This window comes from Watersipora subatra, chromosome 2, assembly GCF_963576615.1.
Source record: "Watersipora subatra chromosome 2, tzWatSuba1.1, whole genome shotgun sequence".
NCBI classification, from domain to species: Eukaryota; Metazoa; Bryozoa; class Gymnolaemata; order Cheilostomatida; family Watersiporidae; genus Watersipora; species Watersipora subatra.
This window is the reverse complement of record NC_088709.1, coordinates 13,642,353-13,660,469: the sequence shown is the minus strand read 5'-3', so window position 1 is coordinate 13,660,469 and position 18,117 is coordinate 13,642,353. Positions and strand designations below refer to the sequence as shown.

Below are 18,117 nucleotides of genomic sequence, written 5' to 3'. Positions count from 1 at the left end.
GACATACTGTCTGACACTATTTAGGTTGTAACTTGACAAAACATGACTACAAATTCAAACCATGCTACAAGGAGACAAACAATGTTCCTCTTATAAGATGATATACAGTGTTTCTCCTACACGAAGATATACAGTGTTCCTCTTATAAGATGATATACAGTGTTTCTCCTACATGGAGATATACAGTGTTCTTCTTATAAGATTATATACAGTGTTTCTCCTATATGGAGATATACAGTGTTTCTCTTATAAGATTATATACAGTGTTTCTCCTTTATGGAGATATACAGTGTTCCTCTTATAAGATTATATACAGTGTTCCTCCTACATGGAGATATACAGTGTTCCTCTTATAAGATGAAATACAGTGTTTCTCCTACATGGAGATATACAGTGTTCCTCTTATACGATTATATACAGTGATTCTCCTATATGGAGATATACAGTGTTTCTCTTATAAGATTATATACAGTGTTCCTCCTACATGGAGATATACAGTGTTCCTCTTATAAGATGACATAAAGTGTTTCTCCTATATGGAGACATACAGTGTTCCTCTTATAAGATGACATACAGCGTTTCTCCTACATGGAGATATACAGTGTTCCTCTTATAAGATGATATACAGCATTTCTCCTACAAGGAGACATACAGTGTTCCTCTTATAAGATGACATACAGCGTTCCTCCTACATGGAGATATACAGTGTTCCTCTTATAAGATTATATACAGTGTTCCTCCTACATGGAGATATACAGTGTTTCTCTTATAAGATGACATACAGTGTTCCTCCTACATGGAGATATACAGTGTTCCTCTTATAGTAATGCTATAAGAGGAACATTGTAACACCTTATAACAGGAGTGATGTTCCTGTTTATTTTGAAAGCACTTATTGGCTGCTAACCTATGTAATTTAACAAAATTCTCTTTCGACATAGCGCATTACCAGCTGATTGTATTTGATTGTATTAAAGTTGATTTTCCATAATAATTTCCACTTTACATTAGATTATTTTAATGTACCAAATGAAAGGTAGTATTCATGCGTTGTCTGTGTATGAATACTTGAATAAAGGGAGTCTGAGCTTTTCACTGATTGATAAGTTCATACAGACCATGTATCTGAGCTAAACTCTGTTGTTTAATATTGGATTGACTTGTTATTCAGTTGGCAAATACTTTTTTATAGGCCTCCCTGCAGTCACATTTCGGGGCTATGTAGAGTCTGACATGAAGATTGTTGCCAAGTTCTTAAATGAGGCAGCTGAGATTGCTGCTGAGGCCAAGAGCAAAACCAGTAAGTTTTTAAAGCCTATTTATGCACATACCCTATCATGTTCTGCATGAGAATAAAGAAGTCTGTGGTGTGTTTAGGTCATGCGCAGCGGTATATCACCACTGACACATTATTAGCCCTCTGCATATAGTTGGTTTTTACACTACAGAAGCACACAACTTCAAGTTTTATAATAGGTAATAGATAAAAGCTGGAAGATTGGTTGACATTTAAATCTAATTCAATATTTTATAAACTCTAATTTATTTAACTAGCGGACGTGATTAGAAAAGATAAATATACATTCAATCAACTGTATGAAGGTAAGAAAGAATTCCTTCCGTCTAACACTATCATTGATGACTAAATATTGGAGCGAATACTGAATTGAGCCTGTGTATCTATTTACCACTACTTGAAATGTATGTTCTTATCATTTTAAGAAAATTGTGGAAATGCTAGAAAATTTTTTGAATAATTACTTGCCCCAAAAATTAATTGCAAATGCTTCTATTAATTGTCAGTTGTTCAATAATCACTTTTATCACAATGAAAGCCATATGAATTAATTTTTATCAACATGCTTTTATTACACCTTCAGGCTAGGTGAAAAGGCTGAAAAACGCAACAATCTGTGAAATCAATAGCATATTGATAAAAAAGGAATATCATTACAGGTAGCAGGACATGACCTTGTATATTACTACACAACATCGAGTCAATCACTTGCCTCAGTATGGTTAAAGCTTAGTCTATGAATCAATCGTTACAAACTCATACAATCACTTTAGGCAGAATACTGCAAAAACTGTCCATTTACTATTGTTCTGTAAGATTGCTATCCAAGTTCAACCTGAGCATGGATAGCTCTTATCAAGCATGTATTTTGTTATTTCTTGTTTTTGCAGCACTAAAAGTATTTTGTTTTGTTTTGAAGTATTTCTCAGTTACATTGCAGTTAGACCCAAATAGCAACAACATAATGTACATGTATATGTATAATGTACGGTATTTGCAAATCCTTCTAATAACGGTTTTTAATAAGTTGGAATTATTCTCTCGTGCTAGGCTATCGTCGCCAAGTATGAGCACGAGATGCGCGCCTGATGAGCAAAGCGTGGAAAACCAGGCTTTACATTTTCTCATCTTATTCATTGTAAGGTTGATAGTTGGCGCACTGAGTCCGTAAGAAAGTTAGAAGTTAGAAATGGCTTGTAGCGCGCTAATCAGCGGAATTAAAAACAGTTTACGCACAAAGGTAACGTCTGAAAGAGCAAACAGTGCAGAAAAAAACTGTTTAATTTTAATGCAACATCACCATACCTTTGAGTGTTAGTCGAGCACGTTGAGTTGACTTATGGATACTGTTAAACTTCAAGAACGGTCCTGTAGCCGGTGCCGTTAGTTTTGCGTGTTTCTGCAAGACTATTTATGAGCAAGATGTCTTCATGCTCATCAGTTTTTATTCAATAGTATGACAATTTTCAATAGCAATAGCTTTGCACTTTGACACTGCTTGTAGTCTTGCGTTCTTTTTAATTTCCTACGTTACTGCCAGCATTATACTTGGGCGATTTAAGGTTTGTTTTTGACAAAGGATTTTGCGGAAAACTTTGTGCTAAGATCTTTGCATTTATAATTTGCTACTATTGACTACAGTTTTCATTTTGCACAAGCTCCAGTTAAAAATACAGACATGCAAAAAGATGTTCGACCAATAGAAAGTTATTGATTTGCTTTTCTTTTTTACCTGTAGTCGAATTGTATGTTCGATGTTATTTTTCCAATAATCTTGTATAAGCTTGCGCCATTCTTTAATATCATGTATTTAGCTCTCCTTTCAGTGGTGCCTTGATAGGTCATAGGTGAAGGATATGTTATTTCAATAGCATAATTAGATAATTATTATACATTTTAGTCATTTTCTTTTGGCGGACTGACAACTCGCTGTCTTTCGTCAAAATGGACTCTGCAGGAGAGTCTGGAAGAAGAAGACCCTGAGATGGTTGCTCTTATGAGAGCAGAAAAGAAAAGACAGGTGGAGGGGATAGAGTTGATTGCCTCTGAAAACTTTACAAGCCGCGCTGTCCTAGAGGCTCTTGGTTCATGTCTGCATAATAAGTACTCAGAAGGCTACCCCGGTAACAGGTAATTTTATTGTTATCAAGAGCCTTAGATCTCTGTTGATCATTGTTTCAATGGCTTAGTAATGTAAGAGGATGGAGATAGACAAGTTACTAGGTATGAGTTATAAAAGCTGTGTATATAACCCATCTTGTGCAGGACTCGTAGAAATATTTTTATTCAGGTACTATGGAGGCACACATGTGGTAGATCAGGTAGAGAGGCTATGCCAACAGAGGTGTCTGGAGGCGTTTGACCTTGACCCTGCTAGTTGGGGTGTTAATGTACAGCCCTATTCTGGCTCTCCAGCTAATTTCGCGGTGTACACCGGACTACTCAAGCCTCATGACAGGGTGATGGGGCTTGACCTGCCAGATGGAGGCCAGTAAGTCTTACATTTCCTTGCTTATACACTAGTTTTTGTATTTTCAATTTCAAACTTCATCTTTTGAAATTTAATACTAGTGAAGAACTTTGACTGATTCCTTTTGCGCTTGTCAGTTAAATTGTTTGTTTGAAAGGTTGCAATATTAGTAGAAGTTCAAAAGACCAGAGTGGGAGAGAGCGGTAGAGGCAGGTGCCTCTACCTGCCATCTGCCTCTACCTCTTCTACCTCTAGAGAGGTAGAAGAGTAGAGGAGTATATGTAGACTGGTAAATAACTGAATCAGGTACTCCAATACAGAATTGATTGCCATATCACTCTGTTAGTATTGTATTTATTTTAGTCTTACTCATGGGTTCATGACAGACACTAAGAGGATTTCTGCTACCTCCATATTCTTTGAGAGCATGCCATATAGACTGGTGGTGAGTTGCTTCTCTAAAGTATCTTTGTGGCGAAAGGTTCAGCATCTGTCTATTGCGTCTCTTCTACAATGCTTTTACTTTACATCAAGTCATCGTCTAGGCTACTCACTAATCTAGTTATTCGCAGGAGTCGACTGGCTATATAGATTATGATAAACTGGAAGAACACTCCAAGCTGTTCAGGCCAAGAATGATCATTGCGGGAATTTCCTGTCACTCGCGCCTCCTTGACTATGCCAGGTATCGGACATTCATGCGCTGTCTAGTTCTATTGTCCAACGGACGCATGATACGCTATTTACTTTTATATATAAAGATTGCTGGGAAGTATATGATTATCTGTGTAGATAGATTCATCCTCTTTCACATCCTTCGCACGTTTAATTCTTTTTCAGTGTCATTAAACAAATGGTTAAGTACAAATGCCGGCTCATTACACAGTGACGTAGATGTATGTGTTACATATGTTTACATTAAGTAGTAAGTACCCAGAGGTCTAGGGATAAGTCCTATCATCATGTGTCTTTGTAAGTCATCTTCATTATTAGCGTTAGTGTGTTCCTATGCTATGGGTCATCAGTCCACAGCACTGAATGTTTAACTTTCTTTTCTAGTAATTGCTCTCATCCTTTCTACTAGAAATAAATGCTTGAGATATCAGTTGTCTGGACTGACAGAACCGATACTTACTTAAAGATTTATTGGCTTAGCAGTCTTGTGGTGACCATCAATCACCGGTAGTCGGTCGCTTTATGCCATCAGTGCCTGGTCAATGCCGAGCCAGTTTATTGCATTGGGTGCTGCATGACCACTCATTCAATCTCTTTCTGACAGGTTTAAACAGATCTGTGACGGTACCAACTCTATTCTCATGTCAGATATGGCTCATATCGCTGGCCTCGTTGCTGCCAAGGTCGCGCCTAGTCCGTTCCCTCACAGCGACATTGTGACCTCGACTACACACAAGTCGCTGCGTGGCCCCAGGTAGCCTTCAATTCCTACGTTTTACTAGTTTACAAACTCAGTCTTTCTGTCCCCGACAAATGCTGGCTGCTGGCTATCTTGCAAACAGTCATCCCTTCTCTTTTGCAGTTGGCCTCTTGAGGCATGTTAGAATAGTAGATTTTATGACTATGAGCTAATGGTATTGCTAGCACAAGCATGCAATGTTTAGCACATTTGTATGTATATCAAGTGTAGATAAAGAATGTATAATGTAGCAGCCTTCACAAAACATGTATTAATTATTTCCTGTCTGGTCATACATGTAGGCATTTATTTTATAGGTTTTGCTCAATAAAGTTGATTGTAGGTGAAGTTTCCTTAAAAAAAATCTATGTAATTTACCAGTAGTAGTGAGTTTTATTGTGAAAGCAATCAGTCTAGTAATTTATATGACTGGACTATGCATATAGCGATGGGTGTATGCATGCTTATTACTAGTTATCCGATTTTATGTATTATACATGTATATTTAGCTCTTTTGTTATTATAGGGTGGGGGGACTTTTCTGAAGCTTCTTCAATCAACCACTTTTTCAAACAATGGTTAAAGTTTGGTGGCCTGCATTGTAAGTAGTGTGGTGTTCTTCACACCAGGCTTCTTGATTTACGGGTACTAAAGCTAAACGTGCGCGCGATAACTGTAGTGGTGGGCTCTTGTTCCAACAAGCTAACATTAAGATGTGGTGGCAAGACAGTTATACAGTGCCTAATTGACTTTTGTTACTGTTTGCTAACGTTTTTAATAGAATTAAGTATTGTAACTGATCATGAGTGTTAGTTGAGTAAAATGTTAACACAAACCCTAGTGCCTCTCTCTTGTAGTCTCAGTTTGAACCCTCAGTTTATGTGTACTGGAACTGCTTTACTGGGGTGACACTGACAACAGCTAGTGATGCCAAAAACTTTTGGCTGATTTTCAGTACTTTTCATTCATAGTGCAGCTATTAGACACTCGTGATATCGTTGTCTTTCTACTTAAAGGGCTGGAATCATCTTCTATCGGAAGGGAAAGAAAGGAGTTGACAAAAAAGGAAATGACATCATGTATGATTATGAGGATAAGATAAACCAAGCCGTATTTCCGACCCTGCAGGTTTGTAGTGGCTATGCTGCCTTCACTAATCTAGCGCCTAGCTTACGCTCCTAGTGTAAATACCTTAGAATACTTAGTAGGGAGTTCACTCAGTAAACAAGAGACTGTATGTACGTGTACACCACCGCGTAATTCGTTTGCCAGCTCATGTCTTATCCAGGCACAAACATTTTTTTTTAAATTCTGAGGATGGGCTCTCCACTTTCAGTAATGAGATGAATCTGTTTGCTTTGCAGGGCGGCCCCCACCAGCATGCCATTGCTGCCGTTGCTACGACCATGAAACAAACTAAAAGACCTGAATTTGTTGAGTACCAGAAACAGGTGCGTACGGATGTTCATAGAGTTGATTAGATTTGCATAAAATTGTTATGCAGTTTTTTATGGTTGAGATTTTTTCTTTATTATAGAAAGAAATGTGCCTATGAATTACCTTTGCATAACTCTTTTCTACTATCTCCGGTAGATTCAGGAGTTACAATGTATGAGCAATTGCTCAGGCTTATTTTTATATGTAAACATCAAGTTCACTTATACATGTATATATGCTGCTTTTAAATGTCTGTTATGTACATAGTTATTACTCCGGTGATTGAGGATGACTAGCGAATGAATTCAATTAAACAATTTGATCATTCATCGAACATGTGTGTTACATGACAAGCGGTCAGTCAGCTATCACAATCTATAATTCCAACTATTTACAAAGACTTTAGGCTATGATTTTCGATAAAGCCTCGAGGTGCATCTGCTTAGCTTGTGTCAATTGACCTCCTGAACTTAATCCTCCTCAACACCAACATTATTGTAATTCTTCCAATATGGTACCTTGTCTATGCGACTTGACTCGTGTTCTATCAGGGGCCTGTTTAGTCAAGGCTTGTTAAGTTTTAGGCTTCAAGGTTTTACGGCCTCATGCTCTTCCTGTTGCTAGCTTCTTAAAAGTTAAATACTACAAAAGTATTTACTTGCAACGATTAAGCTATTTGCTAAAATTGTTAAATTATAATCTGATTTAGACTAAACGCATTTAAATTCTACACTTTTATCTAGTATGCATATATGGTATTAGGTATGTGATTTTCATTTACGCTCCCCACGGTTGTAGAAGAGTTAGAGTTGTTTCTGTGGTGATAGGGGATACATAATAGTACGTGAACATTGAGTTGTGAAGATGTTGTTGATGGCGTGTGTGCGCGCCCCCTTATACCTTGACTATACATTTAAAAGTATGATTTGAGATCTTCAAGGACATTAGAGTTTGTAGTCTATGCTTACAAACATGTTCGGTTAATGCTAAAATGTTATTGAGTCCATTTGTCAGTATTTGTGTGTATTGATAATGTTTATTGGTATCATTGAGTGCAGAATGCTCATTGTATATTCTCAGTCATAAACAAACATTTTTATACCCAAAGAATTCTGAGCACACCCCAGTCGTATAACTTGTCTAATTTTATGCATAAACATCAGGTGAGAACTGCATTGATTCATTGAGGGTGACCCGAAGGGTCACCCGAGGGTGACCAGGAAATGTCCTCTAGTTATTTAATGTTGTTAAAATGCCTACTATTGGTATTCGCCCATTAAGGGGTGCCTACACACACTGTCAAAATGTGTGGTTGATGGCTCGCGACAATCACTAGTGTTACGTGCTACGAAGTTTTGTCGTATTTTTCATCTTTTCAGCATGTAAATGGTTTAATTCGTTGAATCTTTAATTCGTCGAAGCGATTCAAACCTCCGTTTCAAGGAATGGTAGTTTTGAAAACATCGTATCAACAACGAAGTACTGCGTATGATGGGAACATCAACATTTGTATTATTGCACAAATCTTTGCGATCGGAGGTTGGATTTTCATCGTACTCATTCATATTACGTCCTTACAGCTTCCCTACGCAGCTCAGTTTTTAATGCATGTGTTTTAAAAATATCTCCAAAATAAAGTAAAAAATTAACCAAATTTGAAAGAAAAATTTCTTACACGCTTTGACATTTGACCGTAGATACATTTTAGGAGTGTCAGCCATGATATGAAATATGTGCCCCGTTGCAGCTAAAAGCGCAACAGACTAATATAGAAAACGTCGAGTTGTGCGACAATTTATTTTTTAGCACGTAAACTCGTCAGCTACGAATAATTGCGAGTCATGCGACCACTCCTGCGTATCATGTAAATACGTCCTCCTCATTCCTACGATCAAAACCACAACTTCGAAGCTCAAAAATTTGTAGCGTGTAACACTAGTGAATGTGAACATGTTTGACTGCATTGTTGGAGATCCAAGTCAGGATATCTTGTAAACGATTAGGGATCAGTCCCAATGATTTGTGTTGTTTGAATAAAACTTAATAACCAGGTTGTGATGCTACAACTGGTAGTACATAGAGGGTCTTTGACTTATGATGACATTGATCAGTTCATGAAACACGTGAGTAACTCGAATTTCAGTGTAAGAACATCCTGAATAAGTAACTCCGTACTCTTATTAATCACTATGTTTCCATGATGCGCAGTGCTTCGGAGTTGCGCTATCTCCGAATCATGGAAACGGCGTCTTCGCACTGAAATCACTGCGCACTGATCAGTGCGAAGCCAGTGCAAATTCGCAGAAAGGAAACAGCGACTGCGCAGTGGCTGCGCATAGCTCTCATGCCGTGAAGACGGATTCTTCGAGGGCCATAAACTAGTACAAAGGTTGTCCTGCTAATCTTGTTTTTTTTTCTATTCTTCCGATCTTCTTTCACCTAAATTTAATTATGGTCTGCATTCACGAGGATGATGAGGTGATTACTTTCCTGGACATTGTTATCGATGCCAACACTTTTCGAAAAATAGGTGGCAAGTCCTAAATTAACGTTTAAATAATATATTACTTAAAAATACTTTTAAAGATATATTACTATGTAAAAAGTGTGTTAAGGTTTGTAAAACCTTGTGAATGTGTATTGTAAATAAAAGTATAAGGACGACAATCATAAAGAGACCGTTTATGACGTTCGGTATCCGTGATCGATTCTATTTCTCCATCAGGCGATTCGATTTATACAATTTATTTTCTTTGGCTAATTTGCGGTTTTTGCTGAAAACCACTGCGCAGCATGGAAACGTACAATCCCCTCGACTTCGGAGGGGGCTGCTTTGCAGTACTGCGCACCATGGAAACATAGTGTATATCTAGTTACAGCTCCATGATGGCTTTTCTTTGATGCATTACCATTAGACGAATCTACCTTGCGCTTTGGAACCATAATGAAAGTCAAAAATAAAACAACTCAAACGCGTGACAGATCGATAACTAGCAGGCACAACTGATACTGTCTTTCTCCACCACAAGCATAACAAAGCATGTCCATTCTCTGCGCATCGCACCGTATGCTAGAGTTTACAATTGTGTGCATCGCTTATGTCGTACTAAGACACTAAAATGAAAATACTGTACATATTATTTCAGATACAGTGAAACTCAGATAACTCGCCCTTGGATAGCTCGAACACATGGTTAACTCGAATGGATTTGTTTGGTCCGTTCCCACGCAATGATAAATTGCTTTAGATAACTCGAACTTATCATCATTAACTCGAACAGCTTTTTGCCTAACGGCTGCCGAGATGGTTGTTATCATTTGAGAATATCACTTTATTCCAATCCATAGAGATAAACATCAACTTTTAGTAGTTAGACGTCATTATTACCACCATCGGCAAAATATTTTCGTTAACGACTTTTCCAAAGGTTTGCAAAAGATCAAATTTTACCAAACATCCGCTTTGCGATGGCCCATCGGAAGCAAAAGAAATCATGGAAACCTTCAGCTGACCTTAAAGTAAAATCGCAAAATTGATCTTGATTAAAACGCTCAGAAGAAAAAGATGTCTCTTTTTCTGAGCATTCAAGTTTTGCCAATTTTAATCTGAAAATGTCCTGACAGTCACATCACCTAAAACAACAACAAATCTCAAGTGATAAAAAAAGTATACTTTCTGATAAAATTTTTAAAAATTTCACGTGAGAACTTGAACAAGCAATCTATGCTTTTGATTTATATATAGTTTGTATATGTACATGTATCTACTGATAAATACATGCACTTGTGACAGTGCTCTGATAACTTGTAGTGAAGTTTGAGTTATCCATGTTTGACTGTATATATATATATATATATACATATATATATATACATATATATATACATATATATACATATATATATATATATATATATATATATATATATATATATATATATATATATACATAGCGGTGTTTACATATCAGCATATCGCTAGTTACTCTGTTGATTGTAGGTTTTGAGAAATTCCCAAGTATTGGCTCAGGAGCTGATTGATACCGGCAATACCTTAGTGTCAGGGGGTACTGAGTGCCATCTCATGCTCTGGGACCTCACTCCTAGAGGACTAGATGGTACACGAGTCGACAGGATATGTGAACTGGCTGAGATAAGTGTGAATAAGAACACGGTGCCTGGAGACAAGAGCGCCCTCTACCCAGGAGGCGTGCGAATAGGTACAGTGCACCCTCGAGATACAATGTTAATTCGTTCCAGGGTTGGCTTCGTATGGTGAAAAAATCGTATGTAGGGGTATAGAGACCATTGTAATTATATAATACAAGCACCCCCTGGTAAAAATCGTCAATCTTTTTAATAAAATGTGTACATATTGACAATTAGCAACAAAATAGTATGTTAACTTTAGTAATTATAGTTACCTACAGTAACTGTATTGTATTTAGTGTATTTTAATGGTTATGATCTGCAATAAAACGCAAAATAATGTGTGCACCAAATGCAGTACGTACGGTAAGGAGTTCTTGCCTTCAAAAGGTACGCATAACATAAACTTTGAATTCACTTCAAGTAAGTTTAGCTTGCTAAACCTACTCTTAAAACTAAGTTTTAGTATGTATTTTGAACTATTTTTACTGAATTTCAACTTTTTATCACGAAAGTTTATCCTTCAGCAGTTCCTATCTTCACTTTCACTATAAACTTTAGCCTATCTGGTTGAAACCTTTTTCAATCTAAATCAATAAGGCCGAGCGATGCAGTTATAGAAAGCGGCCTCTCACACACTTGACCATTTAATGGCTACCAAAAAGAAAAATAAAATTTTATTTTCTATACAGGACAGGACGTTCATACCTTTGGAGTAACGTGGCTTTAGCTGGTACATGTAGCGAGTAAAGCAGAGAGGAGGCAAAAATGTATCAATGCTAGTTATGGTGCTGTACACTTGAAAATAAATTTCAAACGTAATGAATTGGAATTTTTTAGCAGGCTAAAAGAAGTTGTCCATTCCTGTCCAATTTTTCTACTTCTACATGGTGCAATGCAGAAAATTGCTAGCTAGCGCTTGTAAAAGGATCCAGAGAATGTGGTACAGTAGTTTGTCTTATATGAAATGTGCACAAGAATCAATGTAACCATACATACAAAGTTTGTATGTATTCATACCCTAGGGGGGACAGGGCTTTAGCAAGTTTCAGAAAGTAATGTGGATGCGTCAACTATCTTGAGTAGCTAGTTATATGAGTTACATACAAACATACGATGAATTGTATTTATGTAGAAGATAACAAAGCCCATATGCAAAGACATGGTTAAACAAGAAAATAAAACATAAAATCAAAAGGAAACAAATAAAATGAATAAAATATGAAAAACATGCCACACAAGAGATAAATAATATATATTATACATGCATTGTTTTAATGTACACATCAGTAAATTAAACACTTGAAATCTTTCTGCGAATGTGGGGTTTTCTGTATCTTCTACATCCTCGCCTTTACTAAATGGTTGCTCCTTTTGAATGCTGATCGCGTGCATGACATAGCTCATTCAAATCTTCAGTCGGAAGCTCTTTCTTGTGCTTGCTTTAATGGAGTTCTTGTTTTAGTAATATTTACAAATGCTGATTGGTTGCGATCATATTCCTTGACAATGTTAATAATACGGGTCCCTTCTTCTTATTTACGATATCCAACTTTGTTGACATAGAAATCATTTTTTCCTTCGTTTTGTAACGTTTGTATCGGTCTCAGATTCCATAGATAACGAATTAAATGTAGATACTCGTAGTTATATACGTATGCTGACTTGAAAGTTTATAGTAAAAGCTATAATAGCGCTACAAATGAATATTTGCTCTCGCTTGTGTGTTTTACACGAAATTCTTCACGCGGACATGAGAGAAGTCGATCATCGTGTCTCTTTTAAACGTTCTAAGAATGTTTTCGGCAAACTATATTTCGGTGTCTTTTTTATTTCGACGTGTGTTATGAGCTCACCGACAGCCAAATTTTAACTCGGGCGAAACTTTTCTCAAATTCGTATGGTGAAATAAAATTCGTATAACGAGGTGAAGATATTGCAATGTTTGACTTCGTAAGGTGAAAAAATCGTATATCAGGGTAATCGTATCTCGAGGGTGCACTGTACCTTTATCACTTTTTCCCTCTTTGTACTCTATTGCTATCAACATCACCAAAAATTCTTAGCATTGACTTTTAGAGTAAGATGATAAATGGTGCTGCACACCGTTTTTATTCAGACCCGCTGTCTGCTTCACAGCATGTGTAAGAAGCCTGTACAATAGACGCTCCTACAATATAAGTAATCCGTTCCGAGAACGTTTACGTTATAAGAACTATATGTTACGCGAACAGTAAAATACATATAAATTGTTTAATATGGTCCAAGATCTTCCCAAACTCACCCCTTTGGCCCTTCAAATAGGAAAATACTAAATATAACTCTTATTTAATGGCTTTACAGTAACTGGTATTATAGGTTTGTATCGACAACTTTACTTTCTTACTTGCTTTCTTACTTTCACCTTGTGTGAGCTTCATGATTACGGTAATTTCACATTACAGTGAGCGCACACCTTCTGTGTCAATTTAAATCATTTTTTTCTTTTTATGTGCAGCGATGTATATGATACAAGTAAAAATAATTGTATGTATATGTCTATGTATATGTCTATGTATATGTCTATGTATATGCAATGAAGTGAAACAAAAATGTTTGTGTAATGTAAGTGCGGTGTCTGTCCATTTGTTTTTTTATTTACAACAATTCTTTACGTTAAGTGGAATTTATGTTATAGGTTTACGTTATAGAACTGTCTAATTTATAGAAGTTTTATATGAATACTATTAAATTGGTATGACAGGCTCTGTATATTTGGCCTGGATAAACATTTTTGCTAGACTGCCAAATCTACTGACATTTTCAGTAGACTGCCAAATCTACTGACATTTCCAGTAGACTGCCAAATCTATCGACATTTTCAGTAGACTGCCAAATCTACTGACATTCATTGCTCTTGCTACATGAAGGCATGTGGTGTCTTCGTTGTAGGAGAAGCACTGTACATCTCTCACAAAGAGACATACAGTGCTTCTTCTACAAGGAGACATAGTGTTTCTTCTAAAATGAGACATACAGTGTTTCTCCTACATGGAGATATACAGTGTTACCCCTACATGGAGATATACAGTGTTTCTCCTACATGGAGATATACAGTGTTTCTTCTATAGTAACGCTACTGTTTATCTAGGAAGTGCTCATTGGCTGCACAACACAGCATGTTGTCAGATGATTTTATTGAAGTTGATTTTTCGTAATAATTTACACTTTACATAAGATTATTTTAATGTACCAAATGAAAGGTAGTATTCATGCATTGTCTGTGTATGAATACTTGAATAAAGGGAGTCTGAGCTTTCCACTCATTGATAAGTTCATACAGACCATGTATCTGAGCGAAACTCTGTTGTTTATTATTGGATTGACTTGTTATTCAGTTGACAAATACTTTTCCATAGGCCTCCCTGCAGTCACATCTCGGGGCTACGTAGAGTCTGACATGAAGATTGTTGCCAAGTTCCTAAATGAGGCAGCTGAGATTGCTGCTGAGGCCAAGAGCAAAACCAGTAAGATTTGAGAGCCTATTTGTGCACATATCATGTTCTGCATCAGAATAAAGAAGTCTGTGGTGTGTTTAGTTTATGCACTGAAGTATATCACTACTGACACATAAACCAACAATACTAGCTAGCACTTTGCATATATTTTAGATATTGGTTTTCTTCATCATTTTTAACAGATCAAGCAGTTAAATTTGGAGACATCTCGTTATCTTCTGAATCAGATGATCAAACCTTGCATGACTGAGTTTATGTAAATTTTTAAGCAATTTAGCTAGTAATCAATTAAGAAATCCCAGTCCAGTAGTTAGAAGCGAGCCCTTACTAAATATCAAATACTTCCCTATCTATATAAATCTCAGTGTCTCACCGTCCAGTTATAGTTATTAAAATCTTGGAATGAAGAATCTGTATCGCAGAAGATTTGATCTTCAAACCTCCCTTTACCAGGCAATAAGCTAACCAATTGAGCTACACAAAATGCATTGGATTCATTGGGCGATATGAGTGGTTATGTTGGTTAAAATACGCATAGCGGCTTTGCATTACTTTACTGGCGCAACATCACTAAAGCTTGCTCTCATGACTCTTCTTAGCAAGTGTAGCAATAAAGATACTAGCTTGCTCACATTGGCCATTGGCAATGTGCCTGGCTAATGGCAAGTGACAGGCAACTACACTACCTGCCACTGTTTATAAGCTGTTTTTTATACCCGTGTAACGTCGGGAATTTCGCTAGTCGCTTCATAATTGCAAACAATGAAATTAACAATCTTATAAACATTGTAAACTGCTTGGATGCAGTACATTTTTTGTGACAAAAAACCAATTGGTAGTAGAATCTTGTCTGTAATCAGTGTTTTTGTATTCCCTATGCGATAGTAGTTTGTCATGGTTAGCCATGGCCTGGGAACTTTATAGATAGTTCAATGTTTGTAAGCTATGATAACTGAATTCTTGCTTTGCAACAAACACAGTTTAAGTGTGTTAAAACCTTTTTATTTGATTCATTCAAGAGTCATCAATGACTCAGAGTAATTAATTACTGTGTCAGTCGCAGATAGTGGCATATAGAAGATAACTCCAAGTTTATGGGTGCGTGCAGGACTAAATGAATGTTTAGTGATTGCATTCACTGATAGATGTTTTATCATATGCATCCTTGTGGAGTAAGTATAGAAAATCCAAAACTGTTTTGAGTAACGCGGCGGCCAATGGGGATACATGCTATACTCATGGCCAAAGTGAATGTAACTTGTGATAGATCTCCTTTTATAATATACATTAAAGCCATAGCTATAGTAAAGTTGCCCAATTTTGAACAAAACTCAGATTTTTATAGCATGCGGCAAATGTTGTACTGTTTGTATTGCAATAGCGCGATTATTATAGAATCAAGTAGCCTTGATTTTGCTCAGACTCACTGACCATGCATGTTCTTTCCATTATCTATGGGTCATGATCACAGAAACCATGGTTAAGTCGGGATTGTAAGATTTGGAGTTATCTACATTAGCAGAAGGAGAAAACTCTCAGTTATTTTGTAAAAAAAGTTTGATTCTAGCTTAATTACAGCTGATTTTATGGTCAATAAACTGAATGCGAGTTTACCATTAGTGCGAAAACATAGTTCTGAGAAAACTGGTGTTAAAGTTTGAGAAGCGAAAACCAATGCCCAATTTTGTTTACATTTCAAAACGTCATAGCAACCAATATCAAGAGGTTGTGATATTCATCTAGATTTCTGTGTTTCTATCCAAAAGATTATGCTGAATTTAAAAATCTAAACAGATTTTAGCTGGTTGTCATAGAAATAGCTGTATATTTATAAGAAAATGTATTACTTAATTTTGTAGATATTTAAAACGGCTTGGCAGTACCGCGATATCGGGCACAGCCAAATCATCAGCAAAATCTTTAAAAAAGTAACAACAGTAACATATTGCACACTATCGTTGACTATATACTTCGATCTTGGAAATTCAAATAATTATTCTTATAATTAAATCTAATAATAACCCTATAAAATCGAATAATTATTCTTATGATTAAATAATGTAATCTTTTAAGAATGGTTAGGAAATTATCATCGTAATTCCCTTTACTTTTACTGCTTTTAACATCAGTTGGAACACCAAAGTACTGATTATAAGTGTCCAAAATGTCAGAGTTATCTTTAAAATCGGCAAAAAAGAAACGATTATATTTATCGGACACCATTTTCAGTACTTCCTGTTTAGCTTAGAAACGGTTTTAAGAGGGTTTTTCCGAGGGTTGAAGACTTCTATTGGCTAAACTGACTTCAGATTCAGAAAGATCACTCTTTGATAGGTCCAGATGCACGTGTTACAAAAATCGTTACCAATATTATAAATTCAGTTGGTGCAACTTCAAAGTCGGATAACTCAACTTCGTGATTTGCGACTTAACCATGGTTTCTGTGACCGCGACACATATTGTCTGGGACAATACATGAGTTCTGAGATTACCACTAACTGCCACATGGTTAAGGCTGTTCATACTATATCGCCACAATACTTTGGTGATCGTCGATGATAACCATATTCACACTATCACAAACCCATCCGCGTTTGCATCAGAAAATACTCTGTGACACTTCTCTTTTTAAATTTTCGCGAAGGAACCTCTTTGTTTTCGCGTGCAAGAATCACTAGTTACTAGAAACATTAGTCCTGCAGCGACTATCAGAAACGTATATGAATAAATCACGCTATCTACGACCGCGAATTGCCATCGCCGAAATGGTTCATATTTAAAAGGCGGTCCGTCGATGCTCGGCGAAGCATCGGGAAAGTTTGACACCTGCAAACTTTCCCGACGTGTCGGCGATGCCATCAATTCACGGTTCACATAATCGACGATGAACGCTGACAAACGGGGACATAATGTGAACCGGCCTTCAGTCATCTGCTAACACTCTTCAATCACACACTTGCACAGTTGTTTAGATTTGACTCGCAAATAGCTCTACTTCTGGTGTCAGGAGTAACAAACCTGCTGTTTTGAGCTGTCAGATTTTAACAAGCTACGTGCACCTGTAATTATTTTTTGAACTTATATGGTATAGGTAAAAGTCTAGGTTACATGTATGCTGTAGGAACTATTGATTTGAAGTGTTCGAAGGTCGACCCAAGTTTACATTTAATAATTTTGTTAGTTTATCTCATTTTGTACTAGTCGAAGTATCATTCATAATAATCTGGCTATCTCTCTGTAGAGACACTGAAGGATTTCAAGAAGTTTGTCTTGGAGGACCCAGAGACAACAAAGTCGATTGAAGATTTGAGAAAGCGTGTAACTGAATTTGCATCCAAGTTTCCCATGCCAGGCATTGAAGATCACTAAACCCAAGATGACCTGTCAGACACACGGCTGGCGGAAATACTTCTCATTTCTTATGCATAATGTGTTTCAACATGTAAACCTATCTCAAGTTTCTATTTGCACTTTTCTAAGCAGAGTCTCACCCTTAACTCCTCATGCTTTCTACACATGAATGCAAACCTACAAAGTTTTTTCAAGGACATAACTATTGATATAAAATTTTTACTTTCTTTATACACTAATGCGCGGGTCAATACAAATGTAGAAAACTTTAGTTATACCATCTGTGTAACATACAGGCCTAGCGTTTGTCATTAAATATTTGTTGTATTTGTATAACATAAAAACCTGCTGTATTCATACATTATCACATGATCTGAAATATAAAGTAGTTTATAAAATATGAACTTTCACGAAACAATTGAATTGCAAAAAGACAATAATGCACTGACAAATAATTCCTACAGCAGGTTTGTAGTAGTCACCAGCAAAAAAATTGGGACTT

The 18,117-nt window shown here is 36.6% G+C and overlaps 1 protein-coding gene across 1 annotated transcript; it reads left to right on the top strand.

Moving 5' to 3' along the window:
- The first annotated feature begins 2,387 nt into the window (after positions 1 to 2,387).
- On the top strand, positions 2,388 to 18,013 carry LOC137388186 (serine hydroxymethyltransferase, mitochondrial-like). Its single transcript, XM_068074690.1, has 11 exons — positions 2,388 to 2,537; positions 3,198 to 3,427; positions 3,588 to 3,788; positions 4,131 to 4,212; positions 4,340 to 4,452; positions 5,047 to 5,196; positions 6,198 to 6,309; positions 6,546 to 6,632; positions 10,619 to 10,838; positions 14,166 to 14,273; positions 17,506 to 18,013. Exons 1-11 carry the CDS (start codon positions 2,487 to 2,489, stop codon positions 17,631 to 17,633), a joined length of 1,482 nt encoding a protein of 493 aa, XP_067930791.1. The 5' UTR covers positions 2,388 to 2,486; the 3' UTR covers positions 17,634 to 18,013.
- Positions 18,014 to 18,117: the final 104 nt, after the last annotated feature.